Here is a 27491-nt window from a genome sequence, read left to right as displayed (position 1 = left end):
CCAGCTCAGTTCCTGTTTTCATTCAAGTGTTGGAACCTTGGCAGAACTTCTTTCTCGGTGTCTGTGAGGCTAAAGGAATAAGAGCGGAATATGAGATGGTCCACCTACGCCGGGTTCCACCTCATTGCAAACATTTGACAGGTAAAGAATAATAAGTTCATGATTTAAACCAAACATATCACCAACATATATGTTACGTTGAGCCAGCATGTAGACTATATTTTAATTATGATTGTTAAATGACTGGTAATGCCGAAGATACAGTGACATAATATATGTGTGGTATCTATGTACAAAGTACAGACATCTACACCTTTGCTAACAGTTTTTTTTTATGTTGGATTTCATTTAGGCCTAGCCTACTTGAGAGAACAATTTTTTTTTTTACAATTGGATTAAAGATAACTAGACATTTGTCTAAATCTTTTAAGGTGACATTGTGCACACCATGCACCCTCATATGTAACTCTTCCCTTACCGTATGGGCTTATGTTTTTGAGCAGACCAATAGAAAGTCCTAACCTAAAAATTAAGATCTACTTCTAATTACTTATTTGGTTTCCAATCCTCGAGATATTGGTTATTAAATTATTTTCCCTAGATTGTGGGATAGGATAATGCTTTCTATGCCATTTCGGGGATGTATATGAATTTTCTACAATCGAAGGAGACGATGAGGATGATGTACTTAATTGCGGGTGCTATGAAGACACCTTCAGGATTGTGGGAGATTTTCAAAATGTAGCCAAATTAGCAGGAAATGAGCACTGCTGAATTCAGCTGAAGGAACAATACTGACCCGAATGAAGCTGATTTATTAACGTCAGTCTTCTCGTTTTGTGGTAAGACGACTGGTGACCGCAAAGCAATTGTAGGTTTCACAATGTAACTTGAAATTCCCTTTCAATATACATAACTTATCTATGGACACAAAGTGTATTTGTATGAGGAGCTTATAATAAGACATAAATATTTCCGATTTTGGGGGGGGGGGAGGCGGTCATGACAACCTTGACCCCCCCCCCCCCTCTGTAAGCTGTGGACAATTGCTTTACATGTATTACAAGCAGACCATCCAGAACTGCAGGAAAGCAGTAAGACAACACTCATTTACTGTATGCTCCATAGTTTCAACTCAGCTCCATACAACCAAGACTGATCATGCTTATCTCCCTAAAAAATGAAACACTGTGTTGTTTGCATACCTACAATTATATGTAATGTCCTAAATATACAATTATACATTGGTACTAAATAAACAACGAATTTTGTGGTTTGACTGTCAAACCAATGTTCTACCAGCTGTCTGCTCCCCTACAAATGCTGAAAGGTCCAAAAATACAATACATGCTAAAAAAAACATGCACATCCACATTCTTTCTTCTACATTCTTTAGAATTTGTTAACATTTGCACTTAATTAAACAAATTAAAAATTGATAATTGGTTTAATCAACAAATATTCAAGCTGAAGGTTCATGACCAAAATACCGGTGACGCAGAATTACTTTAGTACCACAATGTATTAATTGAAAACAGCTGTTCACCAGGAAAATATTATTTTGCAGGTTTGTTGAACGTATTTAAGTCCAAACTTGGTTCACCCTCGCTGTCCGAGTCTGTGACCGTGAGTGCTCGGCTGAGTTACATCCTGAGGGACTGGACGTCCTTCGCTTGGACCCAGGAACCTCCTGACCTTGAGTTCCTCATGGGAGAAGTAGGTGTTGGAGAACTCGGCACTCTACCCTTCGGTGCTACTTTTGACCCTGTCAGGTACAATAGCAGTAAAAATAGATTATGGATAGAATGTATTTTTTATACTTAACACGTTACTGTAAATAATATTCTATTAAGCCCCCTTTATGAAAACATTTCCATTTGTTTTAACTAATCCATATATAAATCCTAAAGTACCCATGAACTTTTGAGAAAACTACAAGTCACACCCCCATAAAGCATATACTTCAAATGTTCGTCATAACGAGAACCTTGCGCAAAACTATCCATTATTTCATAAATTGTTGTAATTCCTTTCTAAAGGGAACTTTCCATATACCTAATGTTAAAAATACCTCAGCTGTATACTTATTAGTAAGATATGTTATTCTAGGTGTGATTATTTGTTTGTATTACTGTAATCTGTTTTGTTTATTTTATTTCAGCTTAACTTAACCAATCAATAGTTTTATTAATGCTTATGAAGTCAAACAGGGTGAAGCCCGTGGGTTATCAGCTAGTTACATTAACTTATGTTTTCTACAACATTTTCTAGGATTCAAATGTAAGTGTTTGAATAATATGTTTTCTTTTTTATCCTGCCAACAGGGTATTACTATAATGCAATAACCACCATGCTGACTGTAAAATAAATAATAGTGAATGGCTTGCGTTGAATATGGCGATATTGGTTGATTCTTTGTAAGTCATGTCGCAAATCATGCATTTGACTACTTCTTACTTTTATAGTTCATAATATGAGGAGAAACATGATAACAATAGACATAACAAAAACAATAAAAAATTACCTAAAGAGCCTGGGCTATATAATTCCAGTTTATATAAATTCTTCCCATTTAAAGTTTAAATAACTCAAGATAACTTGTTCTTTACAGTGAACTCGTGTTGTATGCCAGCTGGTATGGCCTGAGAGAGACAGTTGTGGTAGATAGCGAAAGCTACTCAGACCTAGACCCTAGCCAGGTAAGATGGAAAACCTTAATATTTCTTAGGCCTACCTAATCTAACAAAATATATTTATTTAATTTTAAGTCCAAACAATTGTGTTACAGTACTAAATGTTTTGGAATTCAATACTGAACATGATTAATCTGCCAAACACAACTGTACACATTTTATCAAATGTTTACGTTGATTATCGACATATTTCATTAAGAAGGAGGGTAATATTTTTCCGAATCGATCCTTAACATGAATCCTCTGTACATTCCCCTTCTTGACATAGTTCTGGATACACTATTGCAGCACACTATATTAACAAAACAAATCGGGTTATAATGAGTAAAATGACATGTACTGGTGAGTTTTTATTCGACTGAAGTAAATAATCATGCTTGGCAGGCACCCCAGTGGAGCGTAGCAGTCAAGATGGCAGACAAGCCGCTGTGTCTACTTTCCGAGTACTTGTCTGAGTTCCTGCATCTGTGTTCGAGCCCAAGATCCATGTCTGACCTTCTGGGGGACCTGCTTCAGCATCAACAACCTGGTGTGTATAGTGTTGAAAGTTGAGGTTTGAAAGTGCATTGACTCGTTGCACCACTACTACGTAGTACACTTCCATGGAATTCTATTATCCAAGGACATCAACAAAGCACCGGATCAAAGATAGGTTGATAGGTTGACTTGAAATGCACGTCAAATTAAAGGTCTTTGTTAGTAAAATTAAAATACAATGCTGCAGACCCAAACTCTAACGGACAACTGATTAAAAAATGGCAGCCGTTCAAAGATTTCTTGAATCTGCCTTTTTTAATCTTTGAATTGCTGCCATTGTTCTTTTTGAGTTCAATTTCACGGTATTATATTCTTCTAATAAAGATCTTTAATCCGTTTTGCATATATTAAACTATGCACACGTTCATTATTTTCTTCAGACTTCTAGCAGGTGCCCTCCTGAGGAGGTAGCTTATTATAATAGCAAAGCAATGCAAATTGATTGCATCTTTGAATAGCTGTAATTTTTTACTCTGTTGTCCATTAGAGTACGGGTTTGCGGCATTGTATTTTAGTAACAAATTCCTTTATCTTGATGTTCATATCAACCTATGCTTACATCTAAGATTTTCTACTGGCTCCTAGCGGGCTGTCCCCCTAAGGAGGTCACTAATTAATGTGTTAGAATTATTTTAATGCCAGTAACTGTGAACCAAGTTTTGAAGCTCTAACTTAATTACTTTTTGAAATATTTAACCGTCCCGGGATTTTTTCCCACCCTGTATTGTTTGGCAATGTTTTAAATAACTTAACCCTGTTGAACGGCTTTGGATTAACTTTGTTAAATGTACTGATTTTTGATTTGCCAAAATATCAGATTTGCCAATAGTGGCAGATTGTTTGCTCAGTGGTTGTTGCTGTAAACTATCATTGCAATAGTTGTGTGTGACTTCCAAGTTCTTACATAATTTGGAATTAAAGTTTTATTGCAAGGGATGGACAAAACCATGGTATTGTTGCCATCAAACATAAAACTTTTGTCAGATAATATTATTAGTTGATAGTTTAATTACAAATTCTATCTGAGTCCAGAGGCAGTCCTGCCTCCAATTGAAGCAGCAACCTTTAGTTTTGAAGGCAAAGGTAGGCACTATAACCACTCAGAAACCTAGGCAGTAAATAGTCATAAATATGTATCACTCACTACTAACTCTCTTTCCCAATCAAGGAACTTCAATGCAATAATTCACTATTGAATTGTTTCCTCTGACAGGTCCTACGCTGGCAACTCCACTCAACCTGCTGACCGAGTCTAGAGTCCCGACCATCTCCAAGGTGCTGGGACAGGCCAAGGGGTCGTTTGTGAAGGAGAAAATCAGGGAAGGCCCCATCTCTGATGATCTCCTCATGCCGATCCTGTACTTCTTGTTCCCTGATGCTGATGAAAATGTGGTGAGGGAATGACCATGGGCTAACATAGGTATCCATTGAGTATTTTGGGTGATTTCACTTGTTTATTGTAAAATTTCAAAAAAGAATCAGTTCATTGAATCTAGTTACAAAAAAAAACAAAGTTTCAAAGCCAAGAAATCCCTCTTCATCCTGGATTTGCCTACAATCAATAATGGCTTGTAATTTTCGTTTAACACGTTCGCTACTGAGCGTGTCGCATATACGCGACGCCGCGGTCATTGCCACAGGCCGAGGTATACATTTGAATCTTACACATACACCGGCTGACACTTGGTTAACAGTACACACAGACCATGGGTGAAAACCTGTAAAACAGTGATCATTTACATTGTAATGTGCTACAATCGTGTTTGTAAATAATTTATTCTTGTTTTTTTGTATTTTTTATAACCTTTTGTAATGTCGCATATTTTCGACGCCCGGTCTACAGCAAAGACAATAGTGAAATTTATCATACTTTTCTTGAAATAGACCAAACGTCGCATATATGCGACAGTTCATTGTTGTTTGTGTTTTGAGGTAAAAGTAAGTAAAAAAAAAATAGATTATTCAAGAACAGTTTATAACTGAACAAATATAAAAGCTACAGAGGATAATGCAGCATAAATACTGCATACATACATACAGTGATGCAGAAAAGTAAAGACCAGTTTTTCCAACTATCATATGACGTCACCAATCATCATATCCACTGACCAAGCGACGCAGTTGTGTGTCAGACATCTCTGTAGACCACTGCAGGGAATTCAGTGCCTTCAAATAGACCGTTACAAAGACATAAGCATTTTAATAACATTAGAACCCCCACGCAAATATGTGTTGTCAGTCTATGGGTGGAAACCGGCCGTCGCATATGTGCGTCGCTGGTCCATGTGAATGATAAATTTCGTACTATTGCAGTAGCGAACGTGTTAAAGCAGGATTTAGTTCCTTTATTTCTTAAATATTTTTGTTCGTTTTGTTGTCTACATGTACTCAATATAATGTTCATTGAATTCATCAATGTTATTTTCAGAGGAGCCCTTATCCAGAGTATCTTACAAACTTCTTGGTCAAAGATTCAAAACCCAACCAGGTATGTTTGATGTTTTCAAATCAATTTGAAAATTCGTTTTTTTTTTAATTAAATATAGTGTACCACAGAATATGTAGTGTATTTATTTATAGGAAAATATAAATGTAGGCTAACACTGTAATATCGTCATTTTAGGTGAGTTTTTACTTTTAAAGAAAAAACAATTATTTTACGCAGCAAGGCTTTAGTTATTTTATATTATTGTTCCTTAAAAAATTGTTTGTAATTTTGATACAACACAGTGTTGTGGTATTATGCTTTGCATGTTGTCGATTTGGTTATATTAACGAGTTATCAAACCATTATAGAGTTCCTAGAATTAAACCTTTTTATAGCTCCTAGACTTATCCTAAATGAAATGTTTTTTTAAATATTTTATTTATTTACCCTGAAAATAATCTAAAATAGCAATGTAGGCTATTTAACTATATAATAATAGTTGTTTTAGTTCACGGTTCTTTTCAAAAAATCTGTATTAAAAAATACTCTTCAGTACTTGCTATTGGAAATACTATACTTGCAATAAGTTGTCAACAAATTGTCTATGATGGGGAGAAGACAACAGAGAGTAGGGTCCTATTTTTTGGTTAACTGTAATACCGCTTCATCTATTTCATCTATTTATCCAACACTTACTCAGTAATCTTGGTATCTGAGTGGATATAGTTATCTCCTTATATGTAACCTCAAAGTCTTCGGTCTGGTCCTGAGAGAAAAAAACAGTAGAAGTCGCTTTGGACCCAGCTGTCCTTGAACATTGGGTTTTCAATAAATTACCCTTTTAATAGAAGCTACATAGGTAATCTCTGTTCATTACTGACTGACCCTGCATCCATATTCAGCATTAATGATAATATTCAGCAATGCATTCATAATTCAGCATTAATTATGAGACCAAGAGTGTGTCACAGCCTGATTAATCATAAGTAGGCTCTTTTACTTTTGATACCACCATAGTTTTAGCCTCATGATCTGTTCTCGCCTTTGTTCCGCAGGAGATGTTTGCTGGTATGAAGACCGCCCCGGTGGACAGCCTGGTATGGAGATTGTCCGTAGTCATGTCTCACGCCACTCACACCCTGGGTGGAGTCAAGGCAGCCGCACATCTCTGGTTTGAGTTCTGTCAAGAACTCAGGTTCCGTTGGGAGAGAGCAGTTCCAATCCCAGGGTGAGTAGTTTTATTCATGTTTTTCACGTTCCTCGCTAGTATTTATTCGGTTTGCTATGCATGATTTTTTTTCTAAAAAAAGAGGTTGGCGGTCTCTTTTGCATTTGCCCAGCCACATAGGCTATAGACCTGTGCGTGGAACGTACCCAGCAAAGCAAGGGGTGTGCTGGTACAGTATAAGGTTGAACTGTACTGATAAAAAGTAGCGGCAGTGACCAGGATCCATGACATCACTGCATTGGGCCCGAAATCCGTGACGCTACCGTCTGAGCCACCGACTCACCAATAATAAACACAGTTTGCATATTTTTCTTTTGCACACTGATTCAAAATGGCCAAATTGCTGTGTATTATTAATAAGACATTTTATATTATAAAATTGTTAATACTTTTACTTTTAAAACCTAAGCCCAGTTATAGTTATAGTCGATTGTCACCTCCGAGTGCTAGTTTGCTTAGCTGAGTTGGCTAAGGCATTACTCTGATAGTGGAGCGTTGAGGTCTTTCCACATGCACAGGTTCAAATCCCTTACATGTCCAATCCATACTAAGCTCAATAATGTACAGCTTAGCTGGTGGGAGAAGCAGAAAAAATGCAGAATTGAAATGCCTAATGTTTTTCAGATGGTTTTTTGTTTCCCTTAAAATGTGAATAGTTATGTTAATAATGTGAATCCTTCAATGGAAGTTTTATTAAGGTTTCTTGGATGCAGTCATATTATTTTAAAATCACTTGAATTTTATGAAAATATATATTTAATGTCCTTGCTATACCAGTTTAATTCAGCCATAGAGGGTTTTCCTTTGCCAATCATCATAAAGTTAAGTCCGCGTTTCCTACAAAATAGTAGCACTTCGGCTAAAATCCTTGTTCATTGTTTGTGGGGATCTTCTTGTTGTAGGTGTTCTTCATTATATAGGATGATAACGATAGTAAATGTTTTTTAAAAATATCCATTTCTACTACTTGGTGGCGTTCTATGACTTTCCTATGTTTCCATGGTTAACAAATCGGTTCTTTCAATTCGCTCAAGAAATATAGTACCCTGTCAATTTATTTTTCTTATTTGGTAAACTATATCGAATTGCCCAGGCTTTCTCGAATTTTTAAATTGCAATATGTACGAATGTAAATTAAAATAGTAAATATTTAATTTCAACAAAATCAGTAAATGTACCTAATGCGTTTTGTTGAATTGAAAAATAAATAACATCAATTAAATTACACAGCTGATCAAAATTTAAACAAATTATGTTCTTCAGAGGGATAACATGGGAACCTTAAAAGCCACTGGGGCAGAGCCCAAGGGACTTTTTCTAAAATGCATTGCGACACACTCTTTCCAATGAGACGTCGATGGATAAAATCGGTTAAGAAATGGCGGAGGAGTTCAACTGACAAATTTTGTGTTGGCGTATCTAATTATATAGATAAAAGACATAACCTAAAAAATAATTAACAGATAGATAAAAAAGTTTAACCCAAATATAGATGGAAGATGAGTGAGTTGCCTAAATAAGATAATCTGTTCCCTTAGCCAAGATTAAGCACACATTGGACAAACATTTTCTCCTACGGTCCCGTACCGTATGCTACTTTGGTTCCCGAGATACCAGAGTCAAATCCTGGTAATCAACCATGGGTTTTATTATTTAAGTGATAATGCCGCAAAACACTAGTTGTGGTCTGAAATAAGGTGTAAAACAGGTCTGGGCAGGAGCCTAGGATGTGAAGGTAGAAAAAACTGTTCCCACATCAGTGTTAAAGTTAGAAAAATCACAATCCATGCGAATCACTTTTTGCAGGTTAGTGAAAATTTCTACGTGTGACCAAAAAGGACAGCTATGCAATTATCTGGTATTAGAATTGTTAGGGTGAAATTGTGAAAAAATCAATTTATTCTATCTGTTCAAATGAATGTTTTTTCAAGGTAACAATAACACACATAAAATGTTTATATACAAGAACATTTAATTTGATGAAATTTACATTAAGTACATCACCTTTTCGTCGTATAATTATTCACAATCAACTTCCATTATATGCTTACCCTAGAATTATTACAAATATAAACATAAACTGTGCTACAAAGAACTATTTCGTGTAATTGGTCATTAATATCATCAAAACACAATACTTTGGCTTCACTCTTAACATTAATAGATAGATCTGGATAAAACTCATGCCTTAAAAATATTTTTCAATTTATAACTTACAAATCCTTTGTTAATATTTAGGTGTGTGAGTTTTAAACATTTTCATGACATGAGTTTTATTTGTATTAAAAATGTAATTTGATGAAAGATATGGTAGTTTGATGAGCCATGCATGGGTAACAATTTTTTTAATGCTTTGAATACATTTAAAGCCAAGGTAGTCCACATGAAAATGGTCCGATAGAAAATTTTACAGCTGTTTGTTGTCTAAGAGATACTCAGATTTGTCTCAATTCTTATCAGACCCTTTTCACTCGGACTACTCTTGTTTTGAAACAATCTGATTCTAGATCAAATAAATAATTAACCTCTTCTAAAGAGACGATTTACAGTTTTCTAAAACTTCTGATTGTAAATTTGTTTAATAAGTCTTGTAGTTTTGCAAGCTAGTTTAAGTCCTACTCTAGAACCAGTCTAGAGTAGGTAGCCATGTTTTGATTTTCAAAACATATCTTATAACTATGCTTACAATTAAATTGTTTACCATTACTGGTAGGTAGCAAGCTTTATTTACAATTTGGCCTTTAGATGGTGTTTTCCACCGGTCACATAGATTGCACTAAATTTCACTTTTATAACACTGCATATTTACAGTAAATAATTTATTACCAGTCAAACCGACGTGCTCACTTGTGTCCCTTCATAATTTCCCATTCGCCACAAGATTGCAGGCCGCGAAGTCTTTTGACTTTGGTGTGTCCACAACAAAAACGCAATTACCAGCAACAGAACTTAGTGATTTGACGTCTACAGCTAACTAGCATAGTTTAAATTAAGTTGCTGAATATCAGCTTACATGTCCTCATTAACACTCACAGGAGAGGCTTGTTAGTTTCGGATTAATGGTTTCAGGTGCAATAGATTTCAACTATTATCAGAATTGAATTCATAACCTTAATGATGCAAGAAGAATATAAATAGGAGAAATTCAACTACGTGGGATTTATCTAGTACTACTATAACAATGTTTCTATTGCGCTTGCAGGGTTAAGATTTTAAGGGCTAGTTGTTTCTTAAGTAAAAATTAACAGTTTTCAAAGTACCGATAATTAATTATGTTTTAATAAAAATTGGATGTGAAGGTCAAGTTTTGCAGCAACAAACTAAAATAAGTACTTTCTAATTGCCACAAAAACTCTATTGGAAATCAGAATAGGTATTCCACAAACTCAATTGACTGACAGATTAGTAGAACGGCTGGTAATTACGTGCGTATCGCTGGTGGACACGACACAGCGGCGGCCTGCAGTGGTCGCACCGCTACAGTGGCACCAACCCTCCCCGCGTCGTGGGGTTGCGAGCCATGTAGATGTCCATGTCGTGGTCCGTCCAGTTGTCGGCCACGTCGCCGTAGGTCAGAGACCCCGTGGTGCTGTAGCGACTGTGGGGCCGGGTGGGGGCAGAGTGGTCCCTGCTACTACTGCGGGGTCGCTGGCGGGGCCGGGCATGTGTGTGCGTGTGAGTGTGTGTCCCCGGGTAGCTCACGCGGGACATGCGCTCGGACACGGCCAGCGACTGATGGGACTGCCGCAGCTCTGTAAATACGAGAGGTATTGAAACTAAGTGAAGTACTCTGTGATGTACTGACGGAATAGCAGAATATGCTAGAAATGCTCTTTTATCTACTGAATCTACTGAATAACTGAATTTGCTGCAGTGTAGCAGTTAAATTGGTTCAATGTTGGAAGTAGTTGGTTTAAAAAGCATGTTATATTCTCATTATATCAATATTCCAATCCCAGGGTTGGAGGTTCAATCTTAGAAATATTAAAATATTAAATTATTAGGAATAATTTTGAGATTAGTTTTGGAACCAATATATGAATAAACCTAATGCCAGTGACTTTCATTCAGATAAACTAACTTCAGAAAATCTTATTTAAAAGCATTATACAGGGTGTTGAAAATGTCTGGAACCAACATTATATCTGGTGAGTGGTTAAAGAAAAACAACTGATATTTTGTGTACGGATATACTATGGTTTTACCTATCTTTTGGTGCCTTATGAAAATCTTTCCTACTTATAGGGAACGTCCTGTGGAGGATGCAGTAAAAAGTTTTAATGGAAGGCTATGATAAATGATACATCATTTTAAAGGCCATTTTTTTCTGAGTAAGGAGCCACAAGTTTCATCTCAAAAGGACCACCCTAGCAAAAATGGCGACTGTTTGAAATTTAAAAAACCACTTATAGGGAACGTTCTGTGGAGGATGCAGTAAAAAGTTTTAATGGAAGCCTATGATAAATGATACATCATTTTAAAGGCCATTTTTTTCTGAGTAAGGAGCCACAAGTTTCATCTCAAAAGGACCACCCTAGCAAAAATGGCGACTGTTTGAAATTTAAAAAACCACTTATAGGGAACGTTCTGTGGAGGATGCAGTAAAAAGTTTTAATGGAAGCCTATGATAAATGATACATCATTTTAAAGGCCATTTTTTCTGAGTAAGGAGCCACAAGTTTCATCTCAAAAGGACCACCCTAGCAAAAATGGCGACTGTTTGAAATTTAAAAATTCCGTTCCCTATAAGTGGTTTTTTAAATTTCAAACAGTCGCCATTTTTGCTAGGGTGGTCCTTTTGAGATGAAACTTGTGGCTCCTTACTCAGAAAAAAATGGCCTTTAAAATGATGTATCATTTACCATAGCCTTCCATTAAAACTTTTTACTGCATCCTCCACAGGACGTTCCCTATAAGTAGGAAACATTTTCATAAGGCACCAAAAGATAGGTAAAACCATAGTATATCCGTACACAAAATATCAGTTGTTTTTCTTTAACCACTCACCAGATATAATGTTGGTTCCAGACATTTTCAACACCCTGTATATACTGGCAGAAATGAAAAGAGATGTAGATCACACCTGATGTAAACCTAAACTCACCTGGACGAGAACTGACTAGTCCGGCGGAGAAGGCGTTGTTGTAACGGCCAGAGTGGTTGGAGAAACTGTGTTGGGATTGGCCGTCGGCAACGGAGCGAGTCTTGGTCGGTTTGCCTGTGAATCTCATCTCGTCACCCATACATGGCGTTGTTAGTGAGCCTAGAACCATAAAATCTTTCTTAGTCAATAGTGGAACAGCGGATATAGGATGCGTGGAATGGTATCTTAGTAACAACCAATGAGGCAAGTTACGAAATCTAGACAGTTTGAGAAAAAGGGAATACTGTACCTCCGCTTGTCAATAGAGTTAACAGCGTTATGAGCTAGAATGTAGGTTTTGTTATATCCACAGTTTGCCGTGTTGCGATTGACTTTTGCAGGTCTCAAATGACTAGCATCTAAAAAAATTTAATATTAAAACAGTTTTTGATTAGATTTTACACATATATTTTCAAAAATATGTAAACAACAATCATATCCATACAAACATTCAACTTATACAGGGTGTTTTTAGAAGAATGCCGGGATTTCAAACGGTCGTTGACTATTCAAGATAATTAAACGATTTAAACGTCAAATTGAAGGGAAAAGAAGAAAGTTTGTTTCCCATTCTTTCATACAATTCTGAATGATTTAATAAAATTTAGATTTTCCTCAATCTTATATGAGCGTAAAACTGGCAAAGTTTGTACGCTTAGGGCGATCGGCGGGTTTATCTGATGTCTTAACTGAATCTTTTCGGCACAAAGACTCTATCTTTTATAGATAACATCATAATGTGACCAATTTAGGTTTTTTAAACTGAAGACTTCGTCGGGCCATTGGTTTTTTCGGGCTTCTGATGCAGAATTGTCATTGCTTGTTTTTAGCCTGGCAGGTGAACGTCTTTTCAAAACACTTCGGTGCCACGGAAATCATTAAACCAGCTTCAAGTTTCTTGATCATCAAGTAGATTTAAATTTAGTTTAATTTAGCAATGGATATAAACTCTGCGAACTACAGATTACAATCTGTGACTTCTGTGCGCCGTAAACGTCGTACTGGCGACTGACGTCTGGCGTCTGGTGTATGAGTCACAATAGCGGCCTATCACCCCGCACCTGTTTTACGCATGCCAACGTCAAAGTTTCCTCCCTTGCTACACGGGAAACAAAACAGTTGTTTCAGTTTCAATTTGACGTACAAATTGTTTAGTTACCTTGAATAGTATCCAAGCAATTACCATTTAAAATCCCGGCATTCTTTTAAAAACACCCTGTATTATTCTCATGGGAAAGGTCATATTTTCAACTGTAAAAAATCTTAACAGTTTTCGGTGTTGGTGATGTCATTAACTATGAAAGTGTTGAAAAGAATCAAATTTGTTTATATCAGATTTATACATGTAAAATTTTTTTTTGTATTGAACAAGGATAAATATCCTTTTTTTAGTTTTTAAACATCTAAGTCTTAATGGGAAATTAATTTAATAAATATTTGTGAAATTAAATCCATCGGATAAAAGGTAGATGCCTCGTCTTACTAATATTACTGAATACTAACAATCAGGATCGATATTTTGTTAGAGGTAAATATTTTTGGAAAGTAACATGGAGTCAGTCCAATAATAGTGTTTCACTATTCACCTAGCCAGTATAGAGTTGTTATTCCTTGACCAATGTGTCAAATAAAATGTTTTTGTTTGGTTAGTAATCCCACAATAAAATTGTTTGTAATCTAATTTTTTCTAAAATTATTTCTATTAAGCATTTTTTGTCCACAAGCCCACCCCATGAAACATACTAATTACAATCCTCTGACTACAGCAAAGATGTGTTGCAAATTTAACAAATAACATCAAACAAGTATTTATGTTTTAAAATATATCTACATCTACTGTAAAGGATAGTAAAAGAAGTAATGTCCTGTTAGTGGCACCACTTAAACGTACATTAGTAATATGATTAATAGAAGATAGTGGGACCTTGGCGCTCCATATGATACATTCTGGGACGTGAGAGGCTACGATTGCTGTATACAGACACCTGGTCCCAGTCCTTGTGTGAGGTGAAGGCACTGAGAGTGGCGAGGGAGGAGAGAGGTCCGGGGCTAGAGGCGGGGCAACACGCCACGGGCAGCCCCGGCACAGGGAGACCCGCCTTGGAGCCCCCAGCCAAAGTGTGTAGCTTGCGAGACCTGTGAACACAAAGGATAGCTTTTCTTTAATTGATTCACTTGAAGGTCCCAGTTTTAAGTGTAGAGAGTTTGAGAGAATGGAGACTAATGAACACATCATGGGAACATCAATAAGAGCGTCAGTTCATCTTTCAACAGGCGTATTTTTGTCCTGATTTCGAATTACAAAGGCTTACCATAATGCAGTTCGAGTTGTAGAGGTTGACTTCAAGTTTTGGAGGTAAAAGTTTGAATTACGGCAACAACATTTGAATTGTAGAGGGAATTAAGCATAAAAATCCCTTAAAATTATCAGTACAACATTTTTTTGAATTTTAGAGGTTTTCTGAGAGGAACAGACAAACATTACTAATTATAGAGGTTTTCAAATTATGGAGGTTCAAATTAGCAAGGTTCTACTGTTGTGTGAAAAGTTATGTGTTGTTCAAACGACTGTTTATGGTAAATTTATAAAGAATAAGTTTAAAAGTGTTTTCTACAGAAGGCTACATTTTAAAAATCACAATATTATCCTCTACCTCATCATAGCATTGGGAAGCACGGCTGAAGGAACTAGTATCTCCTAACAAAAATTATAAACAGACGAGTTTGTCATTCAAATAGTCTGGCAAGTAATAATTTTGTAAACATCTACAAAGTACTCCACCTAACATGACAAACCTGCGTCTGCTGGCAGCTACAAAGATGATGACGGCTACCACCACTGTGCCGCATATGGCAGCACTGGCAGCGATGGTGATCTTGTCCATGTGACTGGTGGGGGAGGCGACTGTACGCACCTCGCGACACTGACTGTACGGGACTGTGTCCGGCGTCACGTTGATCTCCTCCAGCGAGATCACACACACCACGATACACTCCTGTTACAGGGACAAATCAGTAATGTCAATGTGATCAAACAAGACAAGAATGTTAAACCACAGTCCATACTGGCTCACTCGGTAACTTCTTAATGGGCTAAATGATTATAAAAATGACTCACCCGGGTGTGTCAAAGAAAAACACAAAAACAACTGTACCTTCTCCAAGATCAATGATTGAAACCCCTAATATTCAAGGACATAGATCCGCTCTTTTAAAACAGTCAAAGCCAGTAGTAGCAACTTTGGGTTTTTAGGCTAACCCTTCAGATTCAAACTAAAGTAGGTCACTCATCACTCCTTTGAAAAATCTGCATTTGCAATTTTTTGGCCAGCTGTTTTATAACCCTACATTTTTCTCCCTCTTCAACATCTCTTCTTTCTTTCTGAGATAAAAACATAGAATTATCGTAATGTTTAATTTACTTCGGATTTCACAATTCTTGTAGTCCATATGAGGTACAAGAAAAGAATAATATTTCCCATCTTGTAAATAAACTGTAAAATCCTGCTCTTTAGATTATGGTCTAAGTAAACCCTGAGAAGCAGCTTTAACAAACTACCCTTCTCTACTGTATTCATTTACTGAGTTTTGATTAAAGCTACTAATTAAAAAAAATCTCAATGTTTTTAAGGCATCCCACCACACTTACTTGCGAAGGAACATTTTTGATTTTAAACTCTCGTTCGCTGGCCTCCAGTGGTGGGCCTTGTTTGAAGCTGCGGTCTCCAAACAGCCTGTAGACGACTCGGAAGCCGAGAATGTTGGCTGTCTCAGAGTCCCATTGTATGATCACAGAGTTGTCTTGTCGGTGGGCCGATCGCACCAAAACCTACAGAATCAAAAAGATAATAGTAGGTTTTGCAATAGTTTTTTAATGGGAAATTTTTTTCCAAAAACTTGAGATAATAAAGCAAGTGATAAATGTTAACTTTGAGTGAATATTATAAGATACAGGTAAATTAATCGATTTTGAAAATTCAAAGGTAGTATGACAATGAATTATGATATAGATAGAATTGAAGTTTAGTTTTGAATTAAAATTATATAAACATGTTTTCCCTACTTAAATCTCTATGAGCCAAAACATATTTCTAACCATAGACACTACATTCTTCCTTCCAGTAAACCATTCTCATCGGATAGTGTTTCCACATTTTAAAAAACATCTGTATGGTAGATTAAAATAAAACTTTAATCCAATATGTTTTATTTTTTTCTGAATAAATAATAATGTTACCTTCTACCTTTCCAAGTTTAGTGTAGATTACGATGTGTTTCGTCAACACAGTGACATCTCATAGTTGGGAAAGTTAGTCAAAAATTCTAACTAGTTAGAAGTTATAAGTTAGTCCCGTAAAAAGTAACTGATAGAAGTTATAAGTTAGTTAGTTTAAAAAGTAACTGATAGAAGTTATTAGTTAGTTGAAAAACTAACTGATAGAAAATAAAGTTAGTTTTAGTAGAAATTAGTTGTTCACTGGGCAGTTGTTATAAAGTATTTTTTAATGTCACATCTTGGTTACTAATATATACTATAATATGAGTAAAGATTGCGCAAGATATGATTTAAAAAATGGCTCCTACGATTTCCTCCAATTTCAATGCTATTAAAAATGAAAGTGTAAGTTGTGTCGGCACCTCGAGGGCGTGTGGTGGTGTTGACACCACGGGGGCGTGTAGCTGTGAACTAGCATCAGCTGACTAGTGTCCTTTATGTTTACGATTTTGGATATTTCGGTTGTCATGGTGACTAATGGGTGTTGAGTTGAATTAATGTTTAAAGAAGGTTCGTTTTGTTGTCCTGTTTTTTAAAGTGTAAAATATAACTAAGTTGTAGAAAGTTCTAAGAGTTTTATTTTCCCACATGAAAATTGCTTGTAAAATACATTTGCATTGTATAATGTCTTACTAACCAAAGGGATAATTACGACTTTTCAAAAACATTAAGTGTTTTACTGCAAAACAATATACACTGACATTAAACTAAAAATCTAAAGGAAAGGCCAAGGAGATTTGTATTTTTCGACGATGCACCGCACGAATTGATGCGTTACTACACCATCCCGTAATTATAGTTGCAACGTTCCACGATCCCAGTGACTTAATGCAATAACGGTCGTCAGATAACAGATGTTATGTATCATGAGTTTTATATTGATTGAAGCTTATTGTGGACATTTTATAGATTGATCGTCCAAATTAAAAAGTTTCGTAGATGAAATTGAGGATAAGTGGATGTCTAACAAAAACGAATTGACTTTACTACTTAATTAATCGTAGTAAGACTGAAAATATTTGTAGGCTTATAAGCTCTATTTTTTACCTCTTGAACAAATCAAACACCTCGAGCAAGATCGGTCCCCTGGTACTTGTGTTTTAATCAAACATTGTCACATTTATTTACATTACTACAACATAAACAAATGACATAAAACTTGTCAGATAATGAACATCAACTAAGACAATGTTTTGACACTTGAGATGATAAAACAGTCACCAAACAAACATTTCCCCTTCCCACCCATCAGTGCTTGGGGTGTTGATAATGGCCGTAACTACCCTTCCACAGGCCCACTGCATTCCAAAGCAACTGGACTTTGACTTTCTCTTTCCCCACCCCCCCGCGTTGTTTGTCTACAAGGGCACTAACCTCTCACGGCGGCACGCAACCCTCACTGATCATGTAAAATAAATAACCAGTATTTGAGATGCTTCCGCATAATTGGGAAAGTTAGTTGAAAATTCTAACTAGTTAGAAGTTATTAGTTAGTCCCGTAAAAAGTAACTGATAGAAGTTATTAGTTAGTTAATTTAAAAACAAACGAATAAAATAGAAGTTAGCCAAAAAAACTAATGAATAGTGCTATTCGATAGAATTTCTATTCGTTATTCCCAAGTATGGACATCATCAGGTGATCTGCTATTGCTTTTTGTCTTCAACATTAACATAAAACAGTCATCACACAATACGCAAACACACATATAATGACCGATCGGTAATGACGTCGTGGTGGCCACAACTCACATATGCACATCATTAATTCTGGGCAACGTTAATTTAATTTGCATGCGGCATACTGTTTCAACCCTATTTTACAATAAGTTACTTCCTGTGACTCACTCACCTCTTGTACTGCTCGTGGATGTCCCAGCACCAGAGGACGTTGCTGCTGAGGCCAGGGCGGGACTGTTGTACGAGACAGTACGCTGCGACGTGTAGATGTCACTAGTGCTGGTCTTGTAGGTCGGGGTGTCGTTGTGGACATGGCTTTAAAAATATTGATTAAGTTAAAGTTTTGGTCTAGGAAATAATATTTTTATTTTACAAATTTTTAATTAGTAGTGTGTCTTTTTTGTGAAGTGAAACCTCAACCACAGCATTCCCTTAAATATATTTTACAGATATTTTACACCAGCTAGCCTTATTTCTCTTGAAACCAATCCCATGCTGTTCTTAAAAGTTAAAACTCTTTTACAAATAATCTGTTTACTTTGAGTGCATCTATAGTAGCATTATACATGTTTTTTGTAATATTTATCGTGGTGATGGTATTTTAATACTTTAAAAATGCATTACTATGCTTATTCGTAAATGACTGTCATGAGTTTATTATAAACAACCTATCGTATGTAGACATAGCCTCCTTTAATACAAGGCCGCGGCGAGACTAAAGTGGCAACCCTGCAGTCCCGGCCTACTGTTGAACTTCATAATGGAACGTCTGCGGATTGTTTAAGCTTGGGTTTGTTATTACTGCTATCACCATGGCAATAGGCCGGTCGGTACGGCATTGCCACACTTCAAAACTGCGACCTTGTATTAGAGGAGGCTGTTTTGTAACCCATCTGTACCTGGTTGAAATTTTTGATCAATTTTGAGGTGTGGAAATTGATAAATATCTACTTTAAATTTGCTAAAAGGAGGTTTAAACGAGGAATTACTTTTTAAATTTTATCTGTAATGTCTCAGTATAAAAGTGCGTCAAATACTGTAGTCATTGCTCTTTGATGGTTTTTGGTTTTTTTAGAATTGCTCTGTTCTTGTGGCATGAGTGAAGCTGGACAGCTGGATATGAATTGCAAGATTTTTTTTATTTTCGATTGCCCACAAGAGTTGCATATACAATATAAAGTCTTACTTGTGGTAGGTGTTGTTTCAGTCATTGCGGTCGTCGATGTTGTCGATGGTGTTGTTGTGGTCGTTGTTGTTGACGTTGTTGTTGTGGTGGTCGTTGTAGGTTTTGTCAGTCTTGTAGTTATCGGAGTGATTGTTGTTCGCTTTGTCGTTGTAATTGTGATCTCTGGTTCCTCCTCTTCTATCAACGACGGGTTGTTCAATACCTCATCTAAGTCTGCGTTCACTACAGTTGCAACTCCCACTGGACTGTTTTCATTGCCACAAGTCAACTCTGAAATAAATATCTGGATTATTGTTTCGGAACAACATTATTTTGTGAATTAGTAAGATTATGTGTTACACAGAATTTTTGTGAAAATTCTGCAAAGTTAACAATAATAATCATAAGTCAATAGGATTAGGGATTTTTTTTAAGTAAACTAAAAAAGTTAGGAATTTTGTTAGGAAGTTAGGAAAGTTAGGAAGATTTTTTTTAAGTAAACTAAAAAAATAGACCATACTTTTGGGATCCAATAAATTACAGATAGCCGCAGTAACTGCAGCAGAACTGTGCTAATATAACTCAGTTTCATTTACCAACTTCGTATTCAGATTCAGTCTAAGAAAGTATTTACCCTCAGGAAGGATTGTGTAGAAGTTACGGTCGTGGAACCGTGGTGGAGTCCCGCAGAACTGTGGGCTGCGCTCGCGACTTGTTACTTGGAGATCGTTGCTGCGGATCCACTGTGCTATCCAGCGCAGACGACAGTCACAGTGGAGGAAACGGCCTCCCAGACTGTGTAAAGAACATGAGTTATAATGAAATACTATTTTCATTTTGTTAAACACATTTTAGATCGTGCGTTCTTAATGTCATGTTAAGGGGTCAAAATCAAGATGATCCGTTGATAAAATATATCCATATTTAAGTTTTTACTGATCGATCAAAATATCAGTTTATTGAAAGACTTCTCATCAATAAAACGGTAGTATGAGTTGTGCATTGAAAACAATTGGTACTTTTAAAAATAAGAGAATTTGCAATGTGAACAAGTTTTTATAGTGCTTTTTAGTTTGTGATTTAGTTTTGGGGGTGTAAATCGATGGGGGTGTACCTGAGGCCACGCAGGGTTGTGTTGAGGTGAGCTAGTGCTGCACCAGGGATGGACGCTAGAGGGTTGCCATCCAGAGCTAGGAGAGTGAGAGAGGGAGTCCCTGAGAATGCAGTCACTGGTAACTCTGTCAGCAGGTTGAACCCGATGTCCAAAACCTACAAGTATTCAAGGGTTATACAGTATAGATAATAATTACGGAGATGAAATGTTAGTTAAATCCTTATTCTTAATAGTAAATTTTATCATTTTTTAAGTTCATTTTTGGTGATGGTGAGTATCTAAGTGTTAAATGGAGACATTTTCCATCACGACACGATGTGTTTTTTTACACATCAAATGGAAAATTTCTGCACTAAATTCTTGGTAGACCTACTTTATAATTATAAATATACACATTCTTCAGTGACATCTATCCAACTAACTCCTTGAAGTGACTTCAAAATTACAACCATTAGCTTTGGCCAATAATCTCATTTACTAATCGCTCATTGTTTTTTAAACAACCTTTTTTTAATTGTTGCTCTATTAAGACTTCTTAAGCAAATCTATAATTTTTTCTAATTTGGTAAGTCTTCAACACCACAAGTATAATCATACTTTTTATAATAAATAAAATCATACTTGTTGTTAAAATAAATTAGTATTTTGTTGTGATGTATACTGAAACATGTCTATTTTAACATAACATGAATGTAATTTACCGTACCCTTAATTCAGTAAGACTGTTGATGGCTCCCACTGGAAACTCTGTCAGTAGATTGTTGAGCAGACTGAGGGAGCTGAGAGTGTCAGCTACTCCGAGGAAAGTGTCGTCAGTCACCCTCTGGATCACATTCCTCTCTAGGTTGAGTGCTGTCAACGATTCTAACCCAGAAAGGAGTTCTGAACCTCCTGATCCTGGAAGTTCTGTTAGTCCATTTTGAGCTAAATCTAGAAAAGCTAAGGTTTTCAAACCACGGACCGCTTCAGGTATCCTTTTCTGCCTCGTCCCCTTTAAATTGAGATTTTTTAGTGACTCTTCAAGGCCTTTGAACGCCTCTGAAGAGATTGTAACATTGTTATCTGACAGTTTCAGCGTTGACAGACGAGTCAGAGTTATAAAAGCGTCATCAGGTACTTTGGTGATTCGGTTACGTGAGAGGTCTAATAAAGTGAGGTTTTTCAACCCTCTCAAACTCTCTATGGGGATTTCATCAAGTTCGTTGTCTTGCAAGTTAAGATTCTTCAAGGTTATCTCGAGTCCTTGGAAAGCTTCAGGACTGATTGTCTTGATGCGACATCCCGATAGTTGGAGGTTGTGAAGTCTCAGGTTACTGAAGGCCGCTGCGTCCAAGGCTTTGACAGAACTGTTGTTGACATAGAGGAGGTCCAGAGAGTCTTCACGGGCGTATTTGTCCAACGCTTTAAGCAGTTGTGTCCAGTCCACCATGTCACACTGCACGGACAGCTGCTGGCCAAGGTTGTAGGCGCAGATACAGGCGGACTGGAGCTCGTTGACTTCTCGGCCCCACGGACACTGGGATTGAGCCTCACTTGCTACTAGGTACAGTCCCAGAGTCAGCCATACGCCCAGCCAGCCCCCAGCCATCCCCTCCTGAACAAATACCACACTCATTACATTTAGACAGTAACACAATGCTGTGTATTTTAACGAGGATATGAGTGAAGGGTAGAGTAGAATAGAGTGAGATGCCCTGTGTAACTGACCTAGACCTGCTGTTTCTTTAGTCACAGCAGGACCATTTGGCTGACAATCGAAGGCTCAGTTTTGAACCTTCAAAAAGCAACTGATATCTCTCAAGATCAAATCTGCGACTTTTTCATTGTTGGGCAAACATTTGATCCCATCAGCTACTTAGCTATACAGTACCCATTTCATTTCATTACCTAGGTGTCCCTAAAGTATTAATCTTATTAGAATACAATTTTTATTTGAGACTTAGAGGCAATGTATATAATATTGGTCATATTGGTGGCTTACTCTTCTATTTAATACAGTAATAATATAATGACAGTAGCTGGTGGTCGTTGGGTGCTATTTTAAGAATAGAAAATGCACAAAAACAGTAGTTAGAATTTGATGTGAAATTCCAGGGAAATGTAGAACCTAGTTTATTTGCAGTGAACAACCAAAATAATTACCAGGATAGGTTGAACCAAACCAACAAAATGCCCGTGATGATTGTATTTGTTTACACAAGGGTTTCTCTCCTAATGTGTATAGTGAATATCAGTCGACAATAGTTGTGAATGCCATTGTCCATTTTTAAAGCTATCAGTTTGTAATCATGTTAGTTATAGGCCTACTCATATGGTACTCAAGACTCTCTCTGTATAGGTATTTTTGAATTAGCAAATGAATCGTCCGATAGAGGGAATCTAACAAAAAACTTGGAAAACACATATAATACTGTATAGGGTAACATCTGGTCAAAGTGAGTTGAAACGTTCTTAGTTCAGTAATGGAGAAATTCAGAGTAGCGATGGCGGTGGTGGAGGGCGGAGAGGTAGACACCCGCCAAAACGTGACCGTCCCGGCATTCGGCAACCGCGGCAACCAAACCACGGCCTCCGTGATAGCCGTGTGTGAACGCCCGCGGGATTGTATTAAGTGTGGAGAATGTGATGTCCATTAACAAGATCGGAGAAAGTATATCAACCGGAGATTGTAAAAGTGAGGGTCAAGTTGAAATATTGATTCCACCTCAAGTAGAATGTTGGTACAGTAAATCAGTTGATAAATACAGTATAAGTCATCGAAAGGAAATTGATAAACTTTGCTCAAAACAGTGTAGATATACGAGATGGAAACAGTATTGCATTTAACGACCGGAAATACAATACAAATTACATTGAAATTGGAACCTACTCAAGTAGCAACCACGCGACCGCAGTTGTACGAGATGGAGATGTAAGAACGGCTGTTACTTTTTCCCATGACGGGTCAGAAGGGTACTTGGGGAACAGTTACTGGGGAGTCACAGTTACATTCGTGTCACTGGGGCGGCTACTGACTGGAACATCGAACATGTTCATTACTGTATAATTATGTAAATGTTTTCTGGTAGCTGCTACAATCTCTGCTACAATGCTAAAGCGCATTCTTTGGTTATTTTTTATATTTTAATAAATAGTCGTAAAACACATTGCAAACAAGCTATTGCTAATGCTAATTAATTATTTGATAACTAGTAGTAGTTCCACAACTATTGTCATCCATTGCAGAATAGAAGAGATTTCACTTAAACAAACAAAACGATTATTTTAACATTACGATATATCTTCGTACTAAAAAAAACTATATATCTAACACTAACATGGTCAAGCCCTCGCCGGACATCACAATGCCTTCGTGCAGCGAGTGATACACTTATCCACTTATGCAACATATCAATTTCTCCAAATCCTCACGACGACGGAAGAAAACTGAGAAATCGCCCGGCGACGACGGACGTCGGAGGAGATGAGACCGCGGAAGTTATGGGATAAGGGCCGCGATTCTCCACGGCCACGGGTATCTGTGAGCTGTAGGTGCAGGACAATGCCACAGCCCACCTGATCACCAAACCGTTTGATCATATCGGTTGCGATACTATAATTTTGGATCGGTTTCTTGCAGTGTTATGAAGGTTTATGTAACGCTGTCGAAATGTTTGCTATGCTTTGATTGATGCCGCCCTTTGTACCGTGACTCTTTGTGGAGTTTGGCCTGTGTAGGGGACAATGTAAATAAGACTTGAATTTTGTTGGATTGATAATAGTTTACGCTGCTAAAGTGAGGATAATGTATTCATGCATCAGCGGGTTTGTGTAGTTTTATTTTTGTGTTGTCGGTAGCGTATTCTTCTAGCTGCACCTCAACTTTGCTCTGCACAAAATAATGACGCATCATTTGGTCTGTAAAATGCTTGAATATATGTTTACTATGTGTGCAAGCAATTGAGAATATAAATATAGGCTAGGAATATATAAACAATTACCACATACATCTCTGTGGTCTGTTAAACTGACGGTATTCAACCAATACTAGACGCCTACTTTGATACCCTAGCATCCAACCGCGCAACGATTCTAATTGTAGATAACCGTCTAACGATAAGCTGGAGTTGATTGTAAGTGATTATAGCAATAGAGTCGGGAGACACGTGTTGATCCTAATCGCACGTCTACGATTGTACGAAGCGAGTTTCCCACCAAGGCAATGTTAGGGTAAACTGAAGAGTCGCAGAACAGTTAGCTGAGGCGCCGTTGGACGAGTTCTGCAGGAGGGCCAATTACCAGAAGTGCAAATCCTCATGTCTGACATGGTAATGGCACCGGTAAACGAGCCACTCATCCTTCCTCGATCGGTTACGTGTACTTCACTCCATCAATGTGTGGTGCTATTAAACGTTCTTGCAAATTCCTACGGGTAGAATGTAGACCAAGGGCCAGTTGGACGTTTGATGCACAGTTACCCGGTGGGTATAAAATGCAGTTAACCATGTTCATGATGCAACGAGCTTGCGCTGGCCAGAATCTGCATCGATTGTTTGGTTTTTCAGATGGTAGTACAATTTCAGACCAAGTTGGAACGAAAGTTTCTTTGGTGAAATATAGTGTTTGGTGATCCCTCATTAGACAACCCCACCTATATGCATTGCTTTTTTACTGCCACTATACTTGTCCGTGATTTGACCAAGTGTTTAATGATATGATTAAAGATACAAACCGCCACCCCAGAGTGCGTATTTTTGAGCCATGATGAGTGAAGGATGAGGTTGCATTAATGAGATGATAGCTTTGTTCATTACTCAGATTAGCTGGTTCTGTAGCAACGACAATTTACTAAAAAAAATCAATGATTAAGGATACAATGATTAGGGAACCATCGCAAAGCTATGATAATTCTCCAAATCTAATTGATAACTATCTGATTAGTAGGTGATCACTATATCCGCATAGCTGGCCAGTGCTGTACTTTTTTAGTAGGGCTGATTGTTTCAATTCACAACAGCCATGACGTCGCCTATCCTGATGGCAGTCATGTGCCTCGGCCGCGGAGCTGTTGTCCACAAGTAGGCTAGCAACGTCATGACGTGCCAAAGAGGTTGCTGTCGCCATTGTCATTCTATGCCCCGCTGTGACGAGGAATGCCCAGTGGGTGGTTTACGACGTGTGTATGAGCTTATTTCAGTGAGAGATTTTGAATTACTTTTGGGAGGAAGAATGTGGGAACTGGGAGAACAGGTACGTGTGACGAGTGGAAAGCCCAGCAAGTAATTTGATTAAAATTGTGCCAGCGCGTCCGTGTAAAAAAATAGAATGGGGTTTGTTGATTTTTACTCTGAGCTATTCAGTTCAATAGAGGTCTCTGTAACGCCCCATTCTACCACTCTTTCTTTGAGCTATTTTAACTACCTTGCCATATTGACCCCGGTCAAGAAATGTTTCACATGCTTTCAGTGACACACAGTCCAAATCCCCAAACCATTGCTATAAACTTTTGTATTGCGTTTTCTTTACAGGTGCATCACAGTTGATAACCTCTGCAAAATAATCCTGCACAAAAAAGGATGTTTCTCAATAAAGAAACTATGTAATCCACTCGATTTCTAAGTCAATGACTACAATATCCAGCCGATGCAAATATTTGCACCTGTGCGGCTGATTGGCCTAATGCCTATCCTAAGCCCGAGGCCGGAGAAAGCAAACACCGAGGACTTGACGGTGGACCCGGTGATAATCGCTACTTCCTACATGAAGGTGTTGAATCGTACACCATGCGTGGAGACCCAGCCACACAACCCCTTGTTTGATTTCCATGTTCCAGTCTCGTTATGCGACTAGGCTGCAGGTGATCAACCACCCACCAATTACTCCCGAAGTCTGTGTTTTGCTTTTGTGAGGATTCGGAACGCCAAAATACTTTGCGATTGCATGTTTTCGTTTCATTTGCAAGACATAGTCATTAAGGGTTTTTGTTTGCTGAGGTGTTTTTGTCTAAGCAGTTTCGACTAGGGGCGTTGGTATCCCTAGAGTAACGAGTTCAGCATGCTTGAAGAATTACAATGTTTCCATACACATGATTTTAAACATTGCCTTTACACCATGGTTGATTACGAAGAGATGCGAGGGAATTATATTTACCAACCAAAATTGAAATATTGTGTGAAAGATTTACTACAGAAGGCCCTAAAAATGTGTTCAGGTATCATTTTCAAACACAAAAATTAGTGCTGCAATTTCGCGGGTCGGCGGAAAAGTATATTTACATGGTTTTTATCCCCCTTTCTCTTTAATACTAACAATTAGTTGTTTACTTTACTCATCAATTTGTTGTCTTTAAACAGTTTGGATTAACCTACTGATGAATAATTATAATCGCTGAGACGTTGGCTAGTATAAAAGTTCTGTCAGTAAAAGCTGTGATACAATAGCGTTTATCAAACATTCGTCGCACTATTTTGAGTCCTTTGTCGAAAAAATATTAATGAAAATAATATGTGTGGACTTATTACAGTATTGATTTTTTACATTGAACATGAACTTTGTTAAATTCTATGAAATTTTATTGAATCACGGTAAGGTAGGGTCTCATTTCAGAATGCGATTTTCAAGTAAGACCATAGCGTTATCTATTTCTATTATTCTACAAAAGCTTATTGATTCACCACAATTCCATTGATTGTACATGTTTTATTGCCTTTGCTGTATTACGTAAGAAAAACAAGTCATCTTTGTTGGAAACCTTTGTTTTTATCTTCAAATGCTAGAAAACGTAGTTATAACGCCTTCGCACGGCCTATCTTCTTCTCAGCCATCAACCCATAACGTCGTGCTCTGATACACCACTGGGCTCTCTTCGCCGCTGTAATGACTTTTGCAATTAATTCATTCGATGTACCTGTTATCGATCTACACGAAAGCCACGGACGAGGTTAATAGAAGAGAAACTGATTATTGATAATGTAAACAATGTGCTAATTGGCACTGTTTCTCGGCGTTAGTGTTTATTGGGCGTTGCACTTGCATATGGAAAGTTAATAGGAGTTGTTCACTGTAATGTACACTCGTTGCATTCCAGAATGAATCTCATAGCTGACTGATAACTGATGATGGCTAACATAACTCAACTGTTTGAGTATCGTCTCATCGCCTTGGTAATCATACAATTTTGCTGATCCTCACATTACTGACTTTCATCACACGTCTGTGGGTAATCGTTTTCCAAACTGTGTTTATTCGATG

General features: G+C 37.4%; 2 protein-coding genes across 4 annotated transcripts in view; one reads left to right on the top strand and one right to left on the bottom strand.

The window, feature by feature from the left end:
* The window catches only part of LOC128999416 (rab3 GTPase-activating protein catalytic subunit), a 101721-nt gene that overhangs the window by 1511 nt on the left and 72719 nt on the right, over positions 1-27491 (top strand). For both annotated transcript variants that reach the window (XM_054425923.1, XM_054425922.1), the window contains exons 3-9: positions 5-141; positions 1568-1772; positions 2612-2699; positions 3078-3222; positions 4444-4622; positions 5659-5718; positions 6714-6886. In XM_054425923.1, coding sequence (XP_054281898.1) covers positions 5-141; positions 1568-1772; positions 2612-2699; positions 3078-3222; positions 4444-4622; positions 5659-5718; positions 6714-6886 — 987 coding nt within the window. The remainder of the gene's footprint in view (positions 1-4; positions 142-1567; positions 1773-2611; positions 2700-3077; positions 3223-4443; positions 4623-5658; positions 5719-6713; positions 6887-27491) is intronic.
* Positions 8887-27491, bottom strand: part of LOC128999417 (leucine-rich repeat and fibronectin type-III domain-containing protein 3) — a 74216-nt gene continuing 55611 nt past the window's right edge. The window contains exons 3-12 of one of the 2 annotated variants that reach the window (XM_054425924.1): positions 20968-21855; positions 20262-20416; positions 19782-19942; positions 19169-19438; positions 18155-18297; positions 15679-15858; positions 14826-15025; positions 13954-14165; positions 11991-12149; positions 8887-10638 (exon numbers count right to left, since the gene is read on the bottom strand). In XM_054425924.1, coding sequence (XP_054281899.1) covers positions 10364-10638; positions 11991-12149; positions 13954-14165; positions 14826-15025; positions 15679-15858; positions 18155-18297; positions 19169-19438; positions 19782-19942; positions 20262-20416; positions 20968-21849 — 2637 coding nt within the window. In that variant the 5' untranslated portion in view covers positions 21850-21855 and the 3' untranslated portion in view covers positions 8887-10363. Of the gene's footprint in view, positions 10639-11990; positions 12150-13920; positions 14166-14825; positions 15026-15678; positions 15859-18154; positions 18298-19168; positions 19439-19781; positions 19943-20261; positions 20417-20967; positions 21856-27491 lie in introns of those variants that run through there. The other variant, XM_054425925.1, reaches the window with a different exon arrangement.

Source organism: Macrosteles quadrilineatus, unplaced genomic scaffold (assembly GCF_028750875.1).
Source record: "Macrosteles quadrilineatus isolate MER2022 unplaced genomic scaffold, UCM_ALF_1.0 Scaffold_8__2_contigs__length_117827958, whole genome shotgun sequence".
Lineage (NCBI taxonomy): Eukaryota > Metazoa > Arthropoda > Insecta > Hemiptera > Cicadellidae > Macrosteles > Macrosteles quadrilineatus.
Note: the sequence above shows the minus strand (reverse complement) of the source record. Positions and strands in the feature narration are given on the sequence as shown.